Raw genomic sequence first — 25,361 nt, forward strand, 5'->3', positions numbered from 1 at the left:
ACCTCATTAAAACTGACTTAAATGTGTTTATTTTTATGGCTGAGTGATATCCCACTGTATATATGTACCACAGCTTCTTTATCCGTTCATCTGTCAATGGCCGTCTAGGTTACTTCCACACCCTAGCTGTTGTAAATGGTGCTGCAATGAACCATTGTGAGTACATGTGTTTTTTTCGATTATGGTTTTCTCAGGGTATATGCCCAGAGTGGGCTTGTTGGGTTAATGGTAGTTTTAGTTCCAGTTTTTAAAGGCATCTCCATACTGCTTTCCATAGTGGCTGTATCAATTTACATTCCCACCAATAGTGCACGAGTGAGCGCTGCGCTATCTTGCTCCAGACTCCTTGCTCTGCCCATCACACACACTGCCTCACAGGATGCTATGTGGGGAGGTTATTTTATGAGTAGTTTCCAGGCATCTTCTGCCTCTTCAAGCACATCCTAAGTGAGTCTGTGTGCTCTGTGGGGACAGGGATTAAGTCTCTCTCTTGCGACACCCCATGACCATGGATGGGAACTCCTCTGGTATCTTGGTGCATGGGGGGAAAGGGAAGAGAGGGATGTGAGCTCCATCAATGGAACAAAACATAATAGAATGAAATCAGGCTATAGGTAACTATAGTCCAAGGCCTACCCTTCTAGAAGGACTTGCTACGGGAGCCCAGGGAAGCATGGCAAAGGAAATGGCAACCCATCCCAGTATTCTTGCCTGGAAATCTCATAGACAGAGAAGTCTGTTGAGCTGTAGTCCATGGGGTTGCAAAAAGTCAGACACAACTTAACAACTAAACCACCACCATCACAGGGAAGCAAGGCAGCCAAGGAAGCCATCACTTGGCTGGAGGTGGAAAGGTGATGGAGCGGGAGGCCTTTCTGGGTTGGTAAGTTCGGTGGCCATGCAGACAGAAGCAACCACCTGTGGCAAGACTGGACCTGGGTCTCAGCTCTCTGACCCACACCTAACTCACTCTGGATCCCAAAGAGCAGGCGTCGGATCCAGCCCACGGTACACTCCTTGGTGACGGACGCTTGCTCCTGGGCTCCTCCAAGGCCACATCAGATACCCCCTCTCATCAGCTCCATTCCTCTTACGCTCTCATGGAACCCCACCAGCCCAGGAAGGAGCCTTCCCTGGAAAGGCTTCACTGGTTAAATGGACTTCTTTTGCCCTTGGCTCTTGATGAATATGTTATCTTACTCTTAGAATCTCTCTAACATTTTCCATCTTGTGTGTTACCACAGTCAAAGCTCTTGTCCATACATGGTTCAAACTGAGTCACATATACCCTAGTTGTGTGGTCTCGGGCAGATTATCACCATCAGATAGCCATAGATTCTTCACTGGTAGAAGGGGGCAATGGTACCTACCTCACAGGGCTTAGCAGACAGTATGTGCTTGCTAGGTGGAGGCTACCATTTAACTGACTTTGGTGGAGAGAACCTAGCCCTGTCCTGGTCATTCCTGTTCCCCTCACCCAACCCCAGGCCCCAAGGGAATATAAACAGAGCTTTATCCTGCAGAGGCCCCTGTACCCACCCCACCTAAGGGGTCTGCACAGACACCTTCTCCCCTGGGGACCCTAGTCCGCAGCAGGATTCCAGGGACCACATCCCCTTTGACCCAGGCTATTTCTCAAGGCCTTTGGCCAAGAAGACCGGGAGGAAATCTATTTACACAAAAGTACAGAATCTAATACTTTTTCCTCCCTCCCCCCATATTTCTTCTGCACCTACTGGCATTCTTCTGGCTTCCTTTTAGGTGTATGGTATTATGATAAAGTGGAATCAACCAAATTTACATTGCCAGCTTCTGCCCACTCAAGGAATTCATTAATGCATCAATTCTGACACTTGGCATTTTATGATCTTGAACCTATTCTGTTGCCTGCGGCTTATCTTTTCTATAGATGTGTGTGTGTGCTGGGGGACTGTGAATCCATCCTATCTTCATCCACCCAGGAGGTGTTCAGAATATGTCATCAGATAGGGTGCAAGAACTTGTCATTCCCATCAGACCATACCATCCTGCCTTGACAGGGAGCTTCCCAGGAATGAGGGTCATGCTCCCTACCCCACCCCCTCTCCAGCAGATTAGGAATGCCTCTGGGGTGGAAGCAATGCCTTCATCTCTCTTCTATCCATCCCAGAGTTCTAGGCTCCACACCTGGGGGAGACCTAATTAGAATCTTTGACTCACTAATCAGACAAAAATCTGTGTCCCCCTTATCTCACAAAAGCAAAGAGCTCAAGAAGCCTTTGCAACGAAGAGGCTGCCTTCCAAATATGCCCAGCCACTCGACATCAGACTGAGTTCACAGCCAGGCCTAATTTAGCTGAATATACAGTGCAGTTATACACAGGACTTGGATTGTAACTGCATCCGGCAGGCGTCCGGCAGTGATGACTTATTAATGTATTACTACACTGATATTTAAATGTGAGCCATAATGAGGCCAATAAAACATTTATGATAATAGCAATTATTCCAGAACCAAAATGACTAAACACAGTATTCAGACTTCCATGATTTTCTGGCCCAGGGACCTCAGAGGGTTGGTAACCTCTTGGACGCTGTTCTCCATGGAAGCTACAGTTTCTTTTTCCCTAATAAGCCCAGATTTATTTGATTTCCAATCTTGATGGCTTTTGCCCATGCAGGCAGCACTATCTGGTCCTCGTGCTTAGGTCCAGCAGCTGGCATTTGATGAAGGTGGCGTTATCACAACCCTGGTGCAGAGGAGCAGAGTGGGGGTATGCATGCTCAGTCGCTCGGTCGTGTCCAACTCTGAGACTCCATGGACTGTAGCCCACCAGGCTCCTCTGTTCTTGGGATTTCTCAGACAAGAATACTGGAATGGGTTACCGTTTCCTCCTCCAGGGGATCTTCCTGACCCAGGGATCGAACTCATGTCTCCTGCATTGGCAGATGGATTCTTTACCACTGAGCCACCTGGGGAGCCCAGGAGCGGGTGAGCATGGCCTCAAAGGCAAAGCCTTTGTTAAGATTCTGACTTACAAGCTGTGCAACCATGAATAAATTTTCTTAATCTTACTAGGTTTCCTCCTGTTAACAAGCGGAAACTAGCAGCATTGATCTCACAGAGCTTTGCTGGTGGTTCAAGGAGATGGTCGTAATAATTGCCAACATTAACCGAGAGCTTATTGTAGGCCAGGCAGGTTGTGGGTTCTACTTGTACCATCTCACTTAATTCCTACAACCACCCGATGAGGTAGGCACTTTCTATCATCTCCATGTCAAGGATGAAGCAAGTGGTGTATCAGAACTTGACTCCAGAAATGATGCCTGTCTTCATTGTCTATTGCTGCTGTGACAGATGGCCACACTTTCTATGGTTTAAAGCAACACGGACCTATTTCATACAGTCTAGAGATCAGAAGTCTGAAATGGGTTCACGGGACTGCATTCCTTCTGGAGGGCTTTGAGGAGAATTCATTTCCTTGTCTTCTGCAGCCTATGAAAGTGAAAGTTGCTCAGTCATGTCTGGCTCTTTGCGACCCCAAGGACTATACAGTCCCTGGAATCCTCCAGGCCAGAATACTGGAGTGGGTATCCTTTCCCTTCTCCAGGGGATGTTCCCAACCCAGGTATCGAACCCAGGTCTCCCTCATTGCAGGCGGATTCTTTACCAGCTGAGTCACAAGGGAAACCCAAGAATACTGGAGCGGGTAACCTATCCCTTCTCCAGGGTATCTTCCCGACCCAAGAATCAAACCAGGATCTCCCACATTGCAGGCGGATTCTTATTCCTTGGCTCATGGCTCCTTCCTTGTGTCACTCCACCCTCTTGCTTCTGCTGTCACACCTCCTACTGTCCACTGCAATGTCCTGCCTCCCACTTAAGAGGACCTGTCTGATGACATTTAGAGCCTGACAGGATAATCCATCTCAGGATTCTTGGCCATATTTTCCAAGTTCCTTTTGGCACCTAAGTTCCTGGGATGAGAACATGGGACACTTTTGAGGGGACATTATCCAGCTAGCTATCATGACCTTGAAACTGGGCATGGAAAGCATACTTGTTAGCACACTAGCTTGTAGGCAATAATCGGTAACTATTAGCTATTATTTTTGTAGCCTGGGATTCCCTGATAATTCAGTTGGTAAAGAATCCACCTACAGTGCAGGAGACCCCGGTTTGATTCCTGGGTCGGGAAGATCTGTTGGAGAAGGGATAGGCTACCCATTCCAGTATTCTTGGGCTTCCCTGGTGGCTCAGTTGGTAACGAATTGCAATGTGGGAGACCTGGGTTCAATCCCTTGGTTGGGAAGACCCCCTGGAGAAGGGAAAGGCTACCCACTCCAGTATTCTGGCCTGGAGAATTCCATGGACTGGAAGTCAGGCACAGCTGAGCGACTTTCACGTTTTTGGTAATCTGTGTTTGTTTGGTCTTTTACGACTTACTATGTATTTTCACATTCATCTTATTTGGTACTTGAAGCACTCTGCAGTTCAGATGATCTTTCCCATCTTACCAAGGAGCAGTTTGAGGCTATAAGAGATAAAAGGCTTGCCCAGCACAGCAACAAGCTCCAAGAGGACTCAGGACTGACTGTTTCTTCTTTACATCACAATTTCTCCCAACTTTCCCACTGCCTTCTGTTTTCAGGGCTAGTTTGCTTCTCCAGCAAAGATAGTCTCTGCCACCTCCCCTTAGGGACCCAAAGCTAGAATTCACTGCACAAGTCTACTATCGCCTCCTATTCCAGAAACCTTCTTGAAAATTAACCACAGAAAAAATATATTGTTTGATCTGACAAGGACCCACCTGCACCCCCATTATATGATTGCCCAAACTTAACCTATGGTGACCTCATCAGCCTCATCTTGTTTACTTCCATCTCCTGGAAGAGTATTGCTAGTTCTAGAATGTAGCTTTAACCTCACTGCTCTGTTCTTATTGAGAAAATATGCTTTACCCTAAGTTGCCCCAGTTGGAAATTTTTCTCCTGTGTGTGTTAGTTGCTCAGTCATGTCTGACTCTTGTGACCCCATGGGCTATAGCCTGCCAGCCTCCTCTGTCCATGGGATTCTCTAGGCAAGAACACAGAGGTGGGTAGACATTCCCATCTCCAGGTAAATGCTGTCAATTCATTTTGTGTCAGGTTTCAAGCTCAAGTGCAGGATCACATCAATTCTATGAAACTTCAGGACTGTCCCAGTCTCCCCTTTTTGCATCCTGGCAAACTACTGAGTGGGCCTTATAGTATGAACCAGAAATAAGGCAATTTCCCTCCACTGGATTTAAAAGACAGTTGGTCCATCCAACTCCCATTCCTCTCTTATAAAGCTCTTACTTACCAAGCCCTATATACACAGTATTTCTATTGAGATTTAGCTGTGTTCTCTCCAGCCTCTCTTCTGTTCTGTCACAGTTGGAGCACCTAGGCCACACTAAAGTCACCTGTTTGGACATGCTCCTTCTACCAATGGATCTCTCTTGCTTGTGAGAACTAGAAAGGGAGCATTAAACATTTTTTTCTGGGGGCTTCCCTGGCAAACCAGTAGTTAAGACTTCGCCTTCCAAGGCAGGGAGTGTGGGTCCGAGCCCTGCTCAGGGAGTTAACATCCCACATGCCTCACGGCCAAAAACTCAAAACATAAAATACTAGCAATATGGTAACAAATTCAATAAAGATTAAAAAAGACAAAACTTTTCCCAGGTCACTAGGAGATTTGCACACTTACTATTGCTTCTTTTATTGTTGGTTAGCCACCACGTTGTGTCTGACTCTATGCTACCCCATGGGTTGTACCCTGCCAGGCTCCTCTGTCCTTGGGATTTTCCAAGCAAGAATACTCAAGTGGGCACCATTCTCTTCTCCAGTAGAATTCCTGACCCAGGGATCGAACTTGGGTCTCCTGCACTGGCAGGTGGATTCTTTACCACTGAGCCTCCAGGGAAGCCCTACAGTACAGGTTGGCTAGTGGTAAAGAACCCACCTGACAATGCAGGAGACATAAGAGACTCAGGTTTGATCCCCCGGGTGGGGACGGGGATCCCCTGGAGGAGGGCATCAGCAATCCACTCCAGTATTCTTGTCTAGAGAATTCCATGGACAGAGGAGCCCGGTGGGCTACAGTCCATAGGGTTGCAAAGCGTAGGGTATGACAGCAACTAACACAACACACCCTCACAAAGTTAGCATGTCCCTGGGTTCCTCAGCTAGATACTGGGACACTGCAGCAACCCAGGGGCTCCAAGTCACGACGTGTGCGTGAAGCGGTGGCACACACGCTGGTCTGTTCCAGGGGTTGGCGAGTTGCTACCTACAGGCCCATCTGGTGCAACCTGCGTGTGTGAATACAGCTCTACCCATCTGTTTATTCACATCTATGGCTGCTTCCACATTACAGCAGCTTAGTTTCGAGAGACCATATGGCCTAAAAGCCTAAAATATTTACTAATTGGCTTTTTATAAACCATGTTTGCTGCCCTCTGGCTGCTTGAGAACTGGGCAGTTCTGGTCCTGCCTTCGCCAAAGACTAGCTGTGATAAGTAGGACGTCATGTAACTGCTTGGTGGGAAGAGGGGGTGAGGTCAATGCCTTTCAGGTCTTAAAAACAAAAACTATAAAACAGCGGTAGGAAAGTCCCAGTGGCAAATGGTAGGGCTGGGATTCAAAAGCAGGGAGTCGAGGTGGTTCAGTGGCTAAGACTCCCTTGCTCCCAATGCAGGGGGCGTGAGTTCAATCCCTGGTAGGGGAACGAGATACCACACGTGCAACTAAGAGTCTGCAGGGCAACTAAAGGTCCTGTACACCACGATGGAGACCAAAGACTCTGACTGCTGCAACTAAGGCCTGGTGCAGCTGTTAAAGGAAAGGCTCCAGCGGAGTTGGTTTCTGGGGCTGCATCTCTTCAAGCAGAAACAAAAGCAAACATAAGCAGGCAGCCTCACCCTAGATCTACGCTTCTCCCTTCTGCCCCACAATCCTACCTGGAAGCTGAGTTGCAATGGTCCCAGAGCCTGCAATGCTGTGCTGGAATCAGAGCCTAGAAGACCTTTTACAAGAGACAGGGTGGGGAGATCCACCTCTGGGTGGGCGTGCAATGAACCTGGACAGTTGTTCTCCAAGTGTGGCCCCTGGACTTGCAGCGTCACCCGGGAACTTGCTGCTGCTGCTGCTAAGTCGCTTCAGTCGTGTCCCACTCTGTGCGACCCCATAGACGGCAGCCCACCAGGCTCCCCCATCCCTGGGATTCTCCAGGCAAGAATACTGGAGTGGGTTGCCATTTCCTTCTCCAGTGCATAAAAGTAAAAAGTGAAAGTGAAGTCGCTCAGTTGTGCCCGACTCTTAGTGACCCCATGGACTGCAGCCCACCAGGCTCCTCCGTCCATGGGATTCTCCAGGCAAGAGTACTGGAGTGGGGTGCCATTGCCTTCTCCAGGAACTTGTTAGAGATGCATATGTTCAGGCCCTGCCCCAGCCTCCTGAATCAGAAACTCTGGGGAAGGCCCAGCTTTGTGTGTTTCAATGACCAAGAGGATTCATATATAAGCTCCAGTTGTAGAACCAGCGAACTAGGGGAAAGGCTAAGGACAGGGCCTTGACCTGAGTGTGGAGGGCAGCCTGTGGCCACCCTGGGCCTGAAGGCCTCACGTGTGGACAGCATGAGGGAGCTGGGCCTCATCCTGTTTAGGAGGAAGTCCAAGCTCTGAAATAGTATGCAGCCCTCAACGGAGGTGGCTGTGATCAGTCTTAGAGAGGTCCAACTTGATTTCTGCCCCTCGTTCCCCACTGATCTCTGCTGGGTGCTAAAGTGTGGTTCACCCAGAGTCATGCAAGACAGCAATCTTTGTTCTGGAGGAGCTCAGTCCAGCTGCAGCCACACCACCCCGGCAATTTCTTAATAAGGCTGACATTTCCCTCTGTCTCCTCCGATCAGGCCATTGCTTTATCAAGCTGTGCTTTCCTGGCTCTGGGTGTAATCTGCGTGTTGTGTGTCCATAATACTATGTAATTGGCTCTAATGCAGCAATATTAACTGCAAGCATGTACCACATAATTTCAGGATCAGGCATTCACAGTAAGCCCCAAGCTTTCTGGGGTATTCCTGGAAACCCTCCTCTTCCCCTCTGCACAGGTGATCCAGAATCCTAGAGTCAGACAGACCCGCTTTGTCCATTCATCTCCTGTCTCGGGGCAGGTTGACTTCTTAAGTCTGGATAAATAAGGTGGCTCCCTCCTTAAAGAAGGGCTTCTCGGTGGCTCAGCAGCAAAGAATCCACGTCCAGTGCAGGAGCTGCAGGAGACTCAGGGTCGACCCCTTGGTTTGGAAGATTCCCCTGGAGGAGGGCATGGCAACCAACTCCAGTATTCTTGTTGGAGAATCTAGGGACAGAGGAAACTGGTGGGCTACAGTCCACAGGATTGTAAAGAGTCAGACAACTGAAGCGACTTAGTATCTACGCACGTACTCCTTAAGGATCCCTAGGAAGAAGAATTTTCGTGGGTCAGCAGCAGCCATAGCTATGGCCACAGGACATCTTTTTTAAGTGACCTTTGCGATTCCCTGACTTGTACTTACCAACGTGGGAGCCCAGCAGCCAGCACTCTAAGCCCGGAAGATGTAAACACTTCTCTCAGGGCCTACGTTGGACTCACAGGGACAGGCACAACCAAGGTAGGCAGAATCATTTCCTAAAGAGCAGCTGAGTGCAAACATTGTGGCCAGGCCCTGTGCAGAAATATCTGAATAGCTGGCATGGGGCATGAAGAGCACAGAGGGGTTGCAGTAGCACGTGGGCCACAAAAGGAGGGTCTGGGGGGCTCCCATCTTTCCTCTTTCTGGCTCAGGCAAGGAGAGAGGGATGAAACTGAGGCTGCTTTAGATCCTCTACGTGTCTGCTTTCCTCTTTGGTTCATATGTCAAAGCAGGACTGGCTTGTCCTGGTCTGGCTTGGTGGGTGTTGACTGATAGCCATCACGGCATCAGGAATGGATCATAGTACCTACTGCTGATGACGAGGCCCTGCCACAGGCTCCTAGATCCTGGGCGGGAGAAGTGCTGGCTAACTCAGCCCATTAGCATGTATGCAGGAGGCACTCTATGAACTTGGCCCTGGGGAAGCACACACTGGGTCTACAGAGGTTGGCAGAGGCATTCCCAAGCCTCGCCCCCCAGCCTAGGGTCCCTCTCCAATTGCACTGACTCAATCACTTTGTTTGTTTCTTTGTTTTTGGTTTGTTTTTTATTTGTTTTTTGGCTGTGTCACATGGCATGTGTGATCTTTGTTCCATGACTAGGGATTGAACCCAAGTCCGCTGCATTGGAAGCAGAGTCTTCACCACTGGGCCACCAGGAAAGTCCCAGGCTCAGTCATATTTGAATGAAGCTCCTTAACTGTTTTCCTCCTATCAAGTCTGAATTCGCCTTTCTCCCCCAGCTACCCACTGCTCTGATTTGGCTGGAGGCTCTGGGAAATTCCAGAAATCAAGAAGAATATTATAAAATAACACATCATTTGAAAAATCTAAATTGATGTTACAGAATCTCCCATGAACATTCTGCCTTCCTCCAATGATCCGGACTACTAAAGGATATTGCTTTGAGGTGAGCTTCCAAAGATCTTTCAATAAAGATGCCCATAATAACAACAATATTGATGTTTATTAATCATGTTTTTGCTATGTGCACACATTATCTCATTTAATTCTCCCAACAATCTGAGATACTCTTGCCATTTCCATTTGGGATCCTAAAAAGATCAATGTGGAGCCAATATTCAAATCCAGGAACGTGTCACACGAGACCGGACTGTATTTTTCATCATTACACAAAACTGCCTCTTACAGAGGCACCAGACACCAGCCATCCAATTTCCCCTGCTGTCCCGAGGAGGAGAGGAATCACACGTGTTAGTGGTAAACTCGGTCCTTCCTGGCTTCAGTGTGGCAGGGACCCTGGTGTTTGACTTGCTCTCAAGGCTGCTCATAGCAACAGCATCGCCTAACTCTTCTCTGGTCCAAGGAAGACGGTAGTAGGGGCTTCAGAGCATGTGTCTGCATGCATGCTAAGTTGCTTCAGTCGTGTCTGACTCTTTGCGATCTTATGGACCATACCTTGCCAGGTTCCTCTGTCCCTGGGATTCTCCAGGCAAGAACACTGGAGTGGGTTGCCATTTTCTTCTCCGGGGGATCTTCCCGACCCAGGGATCAAACCTGAGTCTCCTGCATTGGTAGGCATGTTCTTTACCACTAGCGCCACTTGGGAAGCCCGGAGGCTACAGAGAAGAGAGGAGAATCATGGCTCAACACCTTCCAAGGCTCAGGCTTGGCTGACAAGTCCAAGTGTTGCCAAAAGTTGCCCTGACTGTTGGGTTGGCTAATAGAGATTTTTCAGAGCACCCTAAAGAACTAAGGGTCCAGTCTTGCTCCTTGAGCAAAGCTCATCCTTGGTCTACTAGGAGAGGACAAGGAGTCTCTGAGGGCAGATGGGGCAGGAGGAATGAGAGATGGAGGGAGAGAGAAGAGGGATGAGGGTAAGAAGCTATCTTGCTTATGGTACCTGCTCTCCTGGACTATCCTGGGTGCTGCCTATTACCGACTTCCTTCATCTCCCTGCGGACCGTTTAAATTAAAGCTCATAACCATTGTGTGGGCATATAATGAAAACAACTGATGCTGCACTGATTAGTCCATTACTCTCAACTGTTAGAAAACATAATGACCTCACAAGGGGCCTTATTCACTGACGTATAGCAGTCGGGCTCTCATTTGACACCTCAAATTAGCAGCCAAAGCAATAACAGCTGGGGTTTTTGTCTCAATATTTGTACCCGACTCTAAAGTGATTTGGCACCGGGTGAGCGTTATTTTTAAACACAGAGCTCTCACCGCCAAGTAACATTTTAAATGGTCTCCAGGTGTCATGTAAAACCTACAAAAATAAATAAAAACAATCAGCTTCCAATTAGGGCTTTTGATGATAGGGGTTCCTTAACAAAAGGGCTTGTCTTTGGTTCTGGCTTCATTATATATGCATGTTATGACAGCAGAAACTCATCTCCTTCTACCCAGCGGAGCCTCGGTGTTAAAAGGAAGAAAAAGATGCCAGTAAAATAAATAGAAAAAGTGAGGGAGCAAAAGAGAAAGATGAATCTTCGAATTCCACCACTGCTCAATCAGATGCTGGTGGTGGAAGTGATCAGGATGCTCCAGTGTTTCTGGTCCCTGAATTCTGAAGAACTCCTTACTCATCTATTGAGATCACCATGGACCCTGCCTAGTGGTGACGCAGAATGATTCAACTGCCTCCCAGTGACCTACTGAATTGTAAAATGTACCTTAAACGACACTGTAAATGAGGCGGCCTTAGTCCCCTAATTCTATTTCATCATCTGTAAACTGGGAACCTGGACCATTAATCTTGTCTACTACATTATTTAGAAACGCCACAGTTTCCAGTGTGCAAGATATCTGTGGGGGTGAAGAAATGACCTCCCACTTACGTAACTGGACAGGTGAGTTTGTCGCTGAGAAGGAGGGAAGCAGACAATTCCACCTCGGCTGCATTTGAGCAGGGAGAGGAAGAAGGGGCAAAGTCTTCAGTACCTATGAATGTGTACATAAGAGACAGGTACACGCAGAGAAAGCAGAGGACGCATCTGGTTTACCCCTCCCGCCTGCTCCCCACCCCCACCCCCAGCGTTATGTAGGCAGGACCTCACTCTGTGTTTGGCACAAAAAAGGACTCAAGTATTTACTGAAGGAATGGATGGATGAGTTTCCAAATGTGAAGGATCATGCTTTTGGCATCTTTCGATTAAAAAAAAAAAAACTCCACTCTAAACAGCCTTCTGGGCTGATCCCAGAGTACCAAGTCAATTGCCTACAGGAGCAAGGCTTGACATCGGAGGAAGGGGCTGCACGGGACTGCGGCAAACACAGCTTTTCCACCCAGGGCCATCATTTCTCATTTCCAAGGACTGCTGCCATGCTGGAAAGTGGGTGCAGTGATGCCAGTTCTTTTCCTTTTGTTAAAGAGAAAGCCAGACATCTAGAATTTTTATATGAAATCTCCTTATTCCTTGGTCCATATTGATGACTAACTCTCCTTAAGGAACAAAAGCTGCAAATGAAACATACCTGGGGGCTGGGTTTGGCTTGCAGGGGCCAGTTTTCAGTCTCTGAACCAAACAGATTACTTCAACAATTTGAATCAAACATATATATTTAACACCTAAAGATCACATATGGGCTATATAAATCAATCAATCTATCAGTGTATTTTAACGTCATCATGGTACTGTGTGGTTAAAGCCTTCTTCCTATACTGCATTTCCTGTAGGGCAGTCACTAGCTAAGACACGCTCCAGGAACCTACTATTGAAACCAACTATCTTTAAATGGTTGAAACTTATTCAATGCTCCCCCCTCCTCCCACCGCTATCCTCACTGAGGATAATTTACTCTGTGAGCTATTTGGGCTCATAGATGGGTAGGGGTCATTAGTGCTGACTCACAGGGCCCCGGGCACGCCTGCTAGCTGGAATCAATGATGCAGAATTTGATGTCTCCCCAGACTGCCCTCTGACCAGGGTGGTCATCTCCCAAGCAGTGGCTGTAGGACTGGAAGACTCTAGAAAGGGAGGGTGTGGTCCACATGTTGAAGGTAAAATTTTCCCTCTGGCAAAATGCTTGGGATTAAAGGATGATGGGACGTACAGGACATACTGGCTGGCTCCACTAATTTCTGTTTCCTGTCTGCTAATATAGAGAAAGGGCTTCTTGGATAGATGGCAACATACTGCATGAGATAAGAGTCAACAGACCCATTTTCTGGCCTGGTTCTTCTGTGAAACTTTCTCATGGCTGTGGGCAAGTTGCTTAACCATTCTGAGTTGTTTTTTTTTTTTTTTCCTCTTCAAATGAAGTGGTAGGATCAGCTGACCTCCAGGGTCTTCGCAGCCTACAGTTCCGCTCTCCAATTTACTTCGGCTGATTCTGGGTCTACAATGGTATTTCTGGAATGGGAATAGATTTCTAGAAGGCAGTGGAAGGACCGTGGATAACCAGAACTGTCCAGATCTGCCTAAAGACAGGACATCTGGCCAAACTCTGAAAGTCACAACCAGCCCCTACTGCGCAGCATTTGAAAACATATGGTTGCATGGGTCGGGCAGAGGTGTCGGCTCCTTTCCTTTCTCTCTCTATGCAGATACCAGGCTCAACTTCTGCGGGGTTAATAGGCTTGCCTGTCACATCTCCACTTATGTATGCATCAGGGATGGGTCTGGAGTGATTTTCCTATCCAGTTGACTTGGTGGAAGTCACTTGCAGAGTGGAGAGAAGAGAATAATTGGGATCCAGGAACTAATTCACGAAGAGAGAGTTTTGCTTTGGTGGGAGTCAGTTTTCATAACCATACTCCTGGGTTTCAGTGAAAATGGGTCTTTTGGGGGTATAAGATCCAGATGTTTAAATTAAGAACCAGCAAGGGCAGAGTGCGGAGGTGGGAGAAGAGGGAAGTGGTAGATATTTCAAGGTATGTAGCTTCAGAAAGGAAAAGGCGATGGCACCCCACTCCAGTACTCTTGCCTGGAAAACCCCACGGACGTTGGAGCCTGGTGGGCTGCAGTCCATGCGGTCGCTAAGAGTTGGATACGACTGAGGGGCTTCCCTTTCAATTTTCACTTTCATGCATTGGAGAAGGAAATGGCAACCCACTCCAGTGTTCTTGCCTGGAGAATCTCAGGGACGGGGGAGCCTGGGGGGCTGCCGTCTATGGGGTCGCACAGAGTTGGACACAACTGAAGTGGCTTAGCAGCAGTAGCAGCAGCAGCTTCAGAAAGTACACCGTTTAACCATTCTGCTTATTAATGGATGTGAAATGGCTCCAGGGCTTTGGAGTCAGGCAGGCAGGAAAGCATGCATGGTGGGAACTATGGAGATCTGCAGAGGGCATGCCCTGTCAGATGCAGCCCTTGCCACTCAGCTCCAAACCTGCACTCTTCGATGAGGTAGCCACAAGCTAAATTTGGCAATTTAAATTGAAATCAAGTAAAATCAAGTGAAGCTAAACACTTAGCTTCTCAGTTGCACTAGCCACATTGCAAGTGCTCAAGAGTCACATGTGGCTAGTGGCTATCTACTGGACAGCTCAGATATGGAGCAATTCTTTCACCACCGAGGGTCCTTTAGGGGACAGCGCTGCTTCAGACCATCACAGCCACATGTCCACCCAGGGTGGATACAGCTTCTAAATATTCAAGGGAAATTGAAATTATTTCCATAAAATTACCCAAGATTTAACTGTTGGGAACTAATTCCGTTTTTCTTTAAACATTGGAAAAACCAAAAAAATGAAAAAACAAGAAGAAAGCTCACATTAGCAGGTCTGATTCAACCAATGAATAAAATAGAGCTGATAGGTGGGATCCTTAAAAGAATGGGTGCTCCAGAGCTTTTCTACAGTGAATCCAAATCTGGTCTTAGAGAAACAGGACCATTATTCCCTCCATCCCCGCTCCTCACCATCCCTTGCTCATAAGTGCCTTCAAAAATAGGAAACGAAAGCTCAGGACAAGGTTAAAACTGAGAGAGAGCTCTGATTCTCCACTACTCTGTGTCCTTGTCCTCTCTGTGCCCTCCTCCCTTCCATAAACTGACAGGAGGGATCAATTTTCTGCTTGGCTCTTAGAAGCCAGTTCTGCAGAGTAATGGACCCTCAGCCATGGGGAAGCCAAGCCATCCAATATTTCACACCCTGGGTGGAAGTGGTAGCATCAGTCACAGGCAAGTTCAACTCTACAAGGGGACTCAAAAGCTGATAGGCGGAGAGATACTAAAGATGCTCAAACACTGGCTACCAAAGCCACTGTTGGCAGCTGGGGCACGGAGGAAGCTCAGAGTCTGAGCTTCCCACGGGAGCACCTTTTCAAGACAGAGGCAAAGCTCTGTTTGGGGAGAGAACTGACTCCTAAGTGTATTTGGCAGCTCTGGGGCATTCCCCCACCAGCCACTTGCTACTGCGAGAAAACCGTCTGGAATCTTTTTTCAAAAATGCAAAGATATTTTCCCATTTTGTTTTAGATGGGACAAAGCAAACCAAAAGCCTGCTCTCAAACCTGGTTTGTCAGACCAGAATTTCAACTCCAAGACCTGGCGGCTGCATTATACAGGGACATAGAGACTGTCCTCACTCCCCAAGGACAGCAAGACGACCATTACCAGATTCCACCGAAGCGCCGCTCGCAGGGGACGCAGCAGCGGGAGTCCTGCTGACTCAGAACCTCCGGGGGTAAAGGACGGCTCAGTGATCTTCACGATAGACTCTTAACTCAGGAACGAACACCGTGACATTTTAAATTCAGACACTAGACTAGCCTTTAGTGGACAGGGAGATGAAGCAAAGTGCAAACCACAAGAACTCCTCAGATTCTAGTTACTTGGACTGTTCAAGTGCTGCTTATTTAAATGGAAAAGATTATCTTTACATTCCAAAGAAAGGGTCACTTTTTCCTTAGGCGTATGTTCTCAAAACCAAGCTTGTCATTTTAAGAGCTTGACTAAGATCCAGGTCCCAGGCTGGGGGAAGTGCTTTTGCGGGAAACTCAGTTCCCTTCCTAGTACGCTGGGGGTTGAATGGAAGTTACCGACGTTTTCAACAAGGTACAATTTTAATCCTGATTGTCTCCACAAATCACAATTTGCAGCACAATACCAAAAAATCATATTCTGGAGATATTTTAAGATTTTCATTAAATGATGACAGTTCTGTATTCAAAGCTACGTCATGACTAAACACCCTGATTCCTAAGGCTGTTGAAACAATGTTTGCAGCTCTTAGAGAAACCCAGGTGAAATAGTTTGCAAATAAATGAAAATGAATCTTGTCTCTGTTAGAAAGCACCAGTTTTCTCTGTGGCTCTAATTTTGTTCATTAGTAAAAAGAAAAAAAAAAGGGGGTGGGGGTGGGGGAAACACTTAGCTAAAGGAATAGAAAACCAAAGGTAATGTGAGAAATGTGTGCTGTTTCAGAAAAAAATACTATTGAACACACTGTTCAACATCTAAAATAATTCTGGGACAACCACCATCTTAGTTCCATTCAGGGCACAAGCAAAACAGAGACTCTAGAGACTAGGGTGGGGTAAGCTTCAAATTCAGTTAATTACAAGTGGCCCTCTGCATCCGTGGGTGATGCATTTTGGATTTAACCAGCAGCGAACTGATCCGAGGGGATCTGGGATCTGCAGGATAAGGCACCAGGGGATACAGACAGCCAACTGTGATTTCAACTCAGTTTGATTCCATGAACTTTAACTGATCACCTACTATGTGCCAGGCTTGCACAAGGCAGTGAACAGTATAGGAATATTCTCCAACTATGATTTTTATGAGTGTCCTGATGGGGTATATGTTAGACACACACCTGAGGTTATCTCCTTTAATCCCTAGCCTAAGGATTGGTATTAATGTTTCTCTTTTGAAAGGAAATGAACCCCAAACCACTCAAGTTGACTTGGTGGTGCTGATTTGGCAACCAGTCCTGTGGGAGGACTGTAATGCCTCCCACCCCCTACCCCAGAAGAGCAGCCTTTTCCTCCCGCCTCCTTGTCTGGGCAGTCTCATGTAATGCAATGTGGTGCTGAATAAACTGATGTCATAGGTTTGGATCTGAGCACCCTAGGAGTCAACTTCTCAAAAAGAAAGTCTGCAGTTCCTGAATTATTCTGGGCTACAGAGAATAACCTCACAAATGCACGCAACTGTTTCTCTTGTATGTGTGCTCTGGGATGTATTTTTTAATTCTAATTTCTTGTGTGTAATAGAACAGTTAAGTGCAGGGGATTTGATACTGGAAGAATAATTCCCTTCTTGTACTTGTTCACATCACCCTGGGACAAGTTGTTCAACTTCTCTAAGCCTCAGTTTCCTCACTGGTAAAATGAGGAGATTACCAAGATCTACCTTGGAAGGCTGTAGAGAGGGGTTATGTAAGATGCTGCATTATAATGTTTTATCACAGTGCCTGGAAGGTAGCAGGTGTTAGAACATGGAGACTATCATGGTAATTATAGCAGCTATAATGCCTAATAATTCCTGTGATAGCCTTTCATTATACAATGTATCAGCAGATTATTATTATTCGTTAATCAGAGCATCTGGTTCCACACCCAGAGGAAGCTCATTGGAAGTGGAGGACACACCACCACTTCCATTAACCTCTGGGTTTTCTGAATTGGACCAACCATGTCCATAAAGGTTCCAACACCCAGTGCCCAGCACCCCTCAGCCAGGACCACCACCCTCTGCTAGGAGAGTGAGCACATCCTGATCTCAGTATCAGGACTACTGTCCATCTCTTTTACTGTCTTCTTCTTATATCAAAAAAGGACTTTCTTTCTGTATCTACAAGTAGGGCTCAGGGTCAGGCCACGTCATGTTTGCCCAGAGGTGGCTGAATTAGAACTACACTAAAAGTCTACTTAATTCCCATCATTGCGTTAACTCTGTTTTTTTAAGGGAGCTCATTACCCAGGCTAAAAGACTCTCTTTTCTCTAACGGGAGCTCATTACCTGGGCTGACGCTGGGCTCTAGGGAGCAGGAAATAGAGTGGGAGGTTTTCCTCTCTTGCTTCTCATCCTATGTGCACATGTGCATGCGAGGTTGCTTCTTCAGTCATGTCCAACTCTTTGCGACCCTGTGGACTATAGCACACCAGGCTCTCCTGTCCATGGGATTCTCCAGGCAAGAATACTGGAGTGGATGGCCGTGTGTTCCTTCGGGGATATTCTTGACCCAGGGATTGAACTCACATCTCTTATGCCTCCTGCATTGGCAGGCAGGTACTTTACCACTAGTGGCACCTGAGAAGCCTGTATAAACCCAATTACAACTGCTTTACAATCAAAAGGAATCTGGAAACAAGTTCAACTCCTGAGAAGGACTTCCCAGCAGATGAGGCATGAGGCATCCCAGATGGCTTCCGAGGTGCCCTTGGTCAGTCTGGGAGTCCTGGACTCCCCATCACTTAGCTCTGTCTGTGCTTGTCTGATCAACAATTTTGATAAGCTCTCACCTTTAGAGTTTGATCCACCAAAGCTCCTGCTCATTTAAAGCTTTACTGTCCTTGGCATCTGGCACAATGCTGGCACATATCCTTGCTTTTTGGATGGATTAAAGCAGGGGCTGCCTGGGCTGGGAGGTAACTGAAATGGGGGGAGGTCGACAGGAAAGTGGAGGCTATACACACCCATCTAAGGAGGGTATGTGCTTTTCAGTCTCAGCTGATTGTCACGAGGCACATGTCCAGGCCAGAGTTGCCAATGCTTCTGCTTCACTGAAGTCCAAAGCTGGAATTCTGGACTTTTACAAAAAATTTCATCAATTTTCAATATGAAATGCTAACTTAAAATGGCAAAAACACTCATAGGATGAAAAAGAAAACCTCATTTGTGACCAAAATGTAGTGTCATCTAGTTTGCAACCTTTGGTTTCAAGAGAGTTGATTAGCAGATTGTGGGAAGGCAAACTTCAGTCCATGATAAACTCAGAGAATGATTCTGCTTTCAGCTCTGCTAAATGGGGCTTCCCTGTGGCTCAGATGGTAAAGAATCTGCCTGCAATGCAGGAGACCCAGGTTCGATCTCTGGGTTAGGAAGATTCCCCTGGAGAAGGAAATGGCAACCCACTCAAGCATTCTTGCCTGGAGACTTCCACGGACAGACGAGACTATAGTCCATGTGGTCACAAAGAGTCAGATACGACTGAGCGACTAACACTTTTACTTTTCACTTCAACCTGCTACATAACATAAAACATTCAACAATAGGTTTTGAAAAGACAACTGTGCTTAGGATCCCCAGACTTACCAGAGGATTTCTTCTGTATAGCTGAATTGCCTGGGGGTGTCCACTGGGGGCAAAGAACACGGAATCAGGGGTCTGGAGACCCAGGTTAGAGTCCTCTGCTACTGCTAACTTGCTGTTGCCCTGGACAAGCCAAGGTGAGGGCTAGGACTAGGGGGAGGGAAGTGCGGTGCCCAGGGTAAAAATGTTAGAAGGCATGGGCCTCACTCTAGTCCTGACCCTGCTCTCGGCCTCCCTGTGCCTTATCTCAACAGTAGGAGGTCATCCTGGAGACAGTGAAGGTCTTTGCAGAGCCAGCCTATGATGATATCACTGAACCTCCAAAATTGGTAAGTGACAGAAAGGCGAGCGAGGCTTTCAAGACAGCACACACTGGTTATCGAAAAACCTGTCAGATCGACGTGAGATTTGGCCAGTACAAGTGCTTTATCAAGGGCAGACCACTCACTGAAAGTGTCTTGGGGATGCTTTCCTAGCATTTTGGCAGCATATCTACCAAACTTCTGATCGGCTACGTTTGTCTTCTGGCTAGGAGACAATGTCTGAGAATCTTTTCTCCCACAATACTATTAAAAAAAAATGTAAATATTTGATTAGCTAGGTTGTTTTTTGTTTCATTTTCCCCTACTCATTTTTTTTTCCATTCAATATTTTTCCTGTTTTTTTTTTTTTTTTTTATAAGATGGCATGTAGGGCTGAGAGGAGCCTGGTAAAACTGGTGACATGCCCAGCTGTCCTCAACCTAGCTGGCGGGGTCTAGAAACCCAGGCTCAGAGTCCCTCCAGAAATGATTCCTGGCCAGCCAGGGAAATGCAGTCTTGGCATACTTGACCATGGTTTACACACACCTTACCCAGAGAAAACCGAAAACCGAGGACGTGAACCGCCAAGTGTACAAACCCGCAGAAATTAACAGTCTATGATTTGGGTAACAGAAGGGCGTCTGAAAGCGAGGAAACAGAAAGTGAGGTCCCTCAACTAAGAAACAGCAAGTGCCAAAATCGATCGGTGACCCCCAGCAGCGAGGAGAAGTTGTCTCTGGGACTCAAATGTAAGTCAGTGAAAAAGCAGGATGATTTTTTTCCCCTGTGAAGTTGAGTTACCTTCAGCTTTATGGGGACCCATCCCTGGGTAAAGGGAATGACAATCTCAGAAGCTGTGGGAGGCTCCCGAGTTCTCAGCAGGACCCTGAGGCCCTGGGAGCTCCCCGAGACCAGCTCTTGGGGCCGGTTCAGACCACCCTGAGGCACACGCTGGCCCTGCCTCAGCGGGGCCCACACCTGGGAGCCTTAGTACGCATTCTGCTGCTTGCTAGCTCGGCAGTTACTTGGCTTCTCTGAAATAGGCATCCTCTGTGAAAAAGAAGGCGCCAGTAAGTTTCACGGAAGGGTGGTGAGAATCCAGAGAGAGAATGGGTATAAAAGCACCGCTTCCAGTGTCGGTCCCAGGTAGCTCAGCAGTAAAGAACCCACCTGACAGTGCAGGAGTCGTGGGTTCGATCTCTGGGCCAGGAAGATCCTCTGGAGAAGGAAACGGTGACCCACTCTGGTACTCTTGCCTGGAGAATCCCATGGACAGAGGAGCCTGGCGGGCTACAGTCCATGGGTCGCACAGAGTCGGACACAACTGAGCAACTAAACCACAACCACCAGTAACTGCACACTGAACGCCAGCTATCATCACTTGCCTTAGGGTTCCTTCTCTGGAGTTTTGCCCATACTGTGCGTTCCTTCTCACTCCCTTTTCTGGCTGCCTGAAGAAGAGCGGGTGGTGGCTCTCTTTGTGTACCATACTCTGCGCTGGACATCCCCCATTGGGCATGAGTCAAAAATGAGGTTGAGGTGGACAGAGTTCAGTCTTTCCAAAAGCTTGTACAGTCCCTTACTTCTCACCGCTAGGGGTTCCTGCCTAGACTCACCTGTCATGTTCAGTGCAACCAACCTCAGCCTGGATGGAAAGTTTTATGGTATTTCCATCCATAGAAAGGATGGAATAACAGGGTGATCCTGTGTGAAATATTTTCAATACTAGTTTTTGTCCCTAAACTTGAGTTGATTTTAAGAGAGATTTCTTTGAGGTAATGGGGACTGTCCTTATTTTATACTTTATTCTGCCTCATGTCAGAGAGAAAACACACACGAAATACTATATCTTGTCTCCTTTTTTTCCCACACCATGTGGCATGTGGAAACTTCTCTCCCCAGCCAGGGACTGAACCCATGCTCCATCCAGTGGGAGTGCAGAGTCTTAACCACTAGACTGCCAGGGAAGTCTCTATACTTTGTCTTCTTGATTTGCAGACTTTAAAAGCTTTGGATACTTAGAGATGACCTTTGTGGGGAGAGTGTGTTTTGCATTCCCCCCCCTCCCCCTGAAGTCTCGGTCTCTCTCTGAAGGATTTATTAAGTTAATATACGATGCCCTCACTTAGCTCCTATTTATTATTAATACTTTATTGTAGAGTTTCTTTATAGTGCCTAAGTTGTGATTACAGAGAAATATTGCAAAATGTCAATGTGAAGATGAGATTTGGAAGGTCTGGGGGTGGGGCAGGGAGGGTCTTTAAATGGAGACGTCAGCTCCAGCCAATTTCAGTATGCTCACCATGAAGATGGATGGTTCCAAAGCTGCGTGCCTCTGCTGGAAATTAAAAACCCATGGAATACCTGATTATGATTAATTTTAAGTACTTAGCCATGCGAAGCCAAATGAGAGTGTCTTTAAAACAGAGCTATTGATCTAGCTTTGTTTAGAATTGAGAAGATAAACTAATCAGATCCTGTGAGCTCTTTACAATGATGGGGAGAGAGAACTTTTTTTTTCATAGTGAATTTTTAAGCTTCAAGTTGTGGTGTATCTGGATAAAAAATATATATGCATTATATACATGTAGAGAGGACAGTTCAGTTCTGTCCTGGACAGGGGTTTGATGAAGATGAGGGCATGGTGGGGAGAAAGTTAGGGAAGTGGAGGGGACCCCAGGTGACTCAGATGGTAAAGAATCTGCCTGCAATGCAGGAGACCTGGGTTTGACCCCTGGGTTGGGAAGATCCCCTGGAGAAGGGAACGGCTACCCACTCCAATATTCTTGCCTGGAGAATTCCACGGACAGAGGAGCCTGGTGGGCTACAGTCCGTGGGGTCGCAAAGAGTCAGACACGACTGAGTGACTACCAGAAATCTTATGTAGTATAGAGGGCATCTCTTAAAGTTAAGAAAACAGAGCGGTAGAATAACTTAGCCAAGGGGCCACCACACCCAGGACTCCACACCCAGGGTGTCTGACTGTATAGCTTCTCACTCCCCGCAGCGGCACTCCTGGTGAGGCCAGATGACACCCCGCCAAGCCGAGAGCACTAACGTGTGGACCGTCATGTCGTCACATCTGCTTTGTGGCAGCTAGCGACTTCCATTTCTTGGTCCCTTCCCGCGGAATTTTCTCATCTTTCTCAAGAAGAAGATGATATGCTCCCAGCAGCCCTTTCTACAGAGGCTTTTTTTGCAGTCAGGGAAAATCGCGCCTACCCTTCTCAGCTCCAGCCTCTTGATAAGAGGAGTCCTGGGTTACTAAATTTGGGCTGGCATCCTTTCCCAAGCAGACACGCAATTGGTGCTGCTTCCGGGGTCAGAGTTTGGGTGAGGTGAGACCATCCATCTTAGGAATGACAACCTGACCAACCTCCTGGCTGTGGGTCCTGCCTTTTCTGTACCGGGGATTCTCGGCTTTCATCCGATTTCCAGCAGCTTGCAGCATCAGCATCCCCTTGATTTTCCATGATTCCTCTTGGAATCACCTTCCTTTCACACAGTGTGGAGAGGGTGTCTCCAACCCACTGTTGCTACCTGTGGGGCCAGGTGAAAAGGAAGGTGGGCCTCCCCTTGTGGACAAAGGGACATTCTAATGTACTCATTCATTCATTTGTTTGACATCTATTCATTCTTCTGGAAGTCAGAGATATGTAACCTGGTGGCCATGTAATTTTTTCTTTTTTTTGATTTCCAGGGGAGTGTACCCTGCCCTTGTCATTCTGGCTAGAACTGTACCATCAAAATTATTTTTAGAAGCAAGCAATTACAGAAATTGGAAAGGGGAAGCCCTTCCACGATACAGCAACCACCCCCTTCCTTTTCCAAATGACAAAACTGAGGCTCCGAACACAGACGGCACTTGCCCAAGGTCACACAGCTAATCGAGGGGCCACGCTGGGGCTGAATCACACGTCTCCCAGCGCAAGTTCTGCTAGGCTTGGCCACCGTCCTCTTCAGGTTCCCCCGAATCAGAGACAGCTGGAGGTGTAGTTTGGGGTGGGGGAGAACGATCCAAAAGGTTTCTCACACAATCCAATTTTAGTCGGAATGACCCGGGGATGACTCCTAGCTGCCTCTCCCCCTGGAAATCAGGTTTCCTTAGCTAGACCCATTTGAAAATCCAGAACACGTGAAGACAGCTACACGTTTTTCCCAGACAGGGTATGCGGTGGCCTTCCGGGGAGGGGTCCATCTCCTCTCATCTTCTTCCTCACCTCCCAGCCCCTGTCACTTTAAGGGTTACTGCTCAAAGTTTGGATTTAAGCCTGAGATGGGATCCCAGGAGCCAGGGCCATGACTGGACTTTACTAGCTGTCCGGCATTCCGCCTGGCTCTGTGCCAAGGTCCCTTTCTGATTCTGGGTGATTCCAGCCTCGGCCCCGCAGCACTAGCTCCTCCTCGTCCCCCAGACCTGTGCCCTGCTCTCTAAGCCCGCACTCAGATGCCCCCCGAATGCTCCGGCAGGCACTGGGGGCCCACTCTAGCCCATCTGTTTCACCCAGCAGCTAATACCGTGGGAGCACCGGGGGAGAAAGGACTCAACTGAGACGCAATTAACAGGAACCCCAGTTTGCGGGAGGCGAGAAATCACACTTTGCTGCCTGCAAACACTTTGACCAAGGTGAGCCGGAGGGATCTCCCAGTTCCCAGTTTTAATAGCACTGCAGCAAAAGACACAGAAACGCATCCACACAGACCCCCGGGCCCACACACTCCCCCTGTCTCCTCCTCACCCGGACAGCCACACACACACACACACACACACACACACACACACACACACGCACACCAGATCGCAGAATCAACTCACAGGATCTCCAAGTCACGCAGCGCTCGGAAGGCTCCATCTTCAATGCAGCTGATGTGGTTGTTGTCCAGTTGCCTGTGGAAAAGCAAGGGGAGAGCATGAAGGGCTGAGCGGGGGCCGTGCGTGAGCCGGCCGGGCGTCCCCGGTCCCCGAGCGCCGGCCCCTCCACCCTCGCGGCTCTGCTCGCCCGCCAGGAGCTCGTGCAGAGCCAGCCTGTCTGCCACGCTGCTGTCTCTCCTCTCTGACTGTCTGAGGGAACTACACAGTCGAGCGCACCAGAGGCTGTCAGGTCTCAGTAAATATTAATTGCGCATTTTTTTTTTAAGGCAGAAGGGAGTAATTTCATTACATTAGGGCATCCAATCCATTACGAGCTCTTACCGTCATGTCACTGAAACAATTTCATTAAGCTAAAGGCCTGTAAATCATTGGAGGTCACTGCTCTGCCCTCGGTGACCTCCCAGAATGCTTTCTTCCCCCTCGCTCCCTCTCCCTGTCTCCCTTTTACTGGAAGTTGCAGTCTTCCGCTCTGACACAGTGCTAAATCTTTAGGCTTTATCTGCCCAAGAGCAGTGAGGGTGCATGGGGAATATACCAATTCCAAATTAGACTCAACTAATCTAATTTTATAGTCTTTTTATTATTCTAAGCACCAAATGTCTGTGGTGGTTTGATGCCTCTGTGCTTTGTTATGGGGCCCATCTGGTAGGTCATTCTATTGAAGCAGCCTCTGACTAAATACAGATTCCCTCAAACTGCATCAAGCATCATCGACATTAAAGAAACTCATTGATGGAAGCGTTCCTGACGGGGGGAAAAAAAGGACTATCGTTATCGCTTTAAAGATGTACCACTTAAATTTAAATTGGGGAGAATTAAATGCACCTATTTTGGGACTTTTTTTCTTACTTCCCTTTCCATCTTTTGAGCATGAAAATCCTGTCTTTTAAAAAGACGCCTTGACTAATATGCATTCCAGTTGGGGACTAAGGTTATTCTAGTTGAGCGCTAACAAATAGATACCGCTATCTCAAATCAAAATATGCCTGATGTGTAAGTCAGGAGATTGATCACGACCACACCACAACTTAAATATCATCTATTATATATATTAAAAACCTCATTTAATTAAAAACTGTTTTATACAGAAAATAGTGATTATCACCATACTGTCTTAAATTTTGTGTGTGGAACACACCACGGTCTTTGGAGGAGAAGCAGTAGAAAGAAGTACGGCTGTAGTGACAAACTCTTGTCTAGATTCTTATTTCTCTCTTTTGTCTCAGACAGCATCAGTCCTCTCAGGTGGAGGGTTCTCCGGCTGCTGGAATTTACACGTGAAACTTGAGCTTGTCTTGCGCCAAGACAACTCTCTGCAGAAGACATGTCAGAGCTGCCTTTGG

At 47.5% G+C, this 25,361-nt stretch overlaps 1 protein-coding gene across 1 annotated transcript in view; it reads right to left on the minus strand.

Moving 5' to 3' along the window:
• The window catches only part of SLIT3 (slit guidance ligand 3), a 719,057-nt gene that overhangs the window by 171,471 nt on the left and 522,225 nt on the right, over window positions 1-25,361 (minus strand). The window contains exon 6 of the mRNA XM_052659044.1: window positions 23,962-24,033. Within this exon, the coding sequence (XP_052515004.1) occupies window positions 23,962-24,033 (72 nt within the window). The remainder of the gene's footprint in view (window positions 1-23,961; window positions 24,034-25,361) is intronic.

Source organism: Budorcas taxicolor, chromosome 20, assembly GCF_023091745.1.
Source record: "Budorcas taxicolor isolate Tak-1 chromosome 20, Takin1.1, whole genome shotgun sequence".
Classification (NCBI taxonomy): domain Eukaryota; kingdom Metazoa; phylum Chordata; class Mammalia; order Artiodactyla; family Bovidae; genus Budorcas; species Budorcas taxicolor.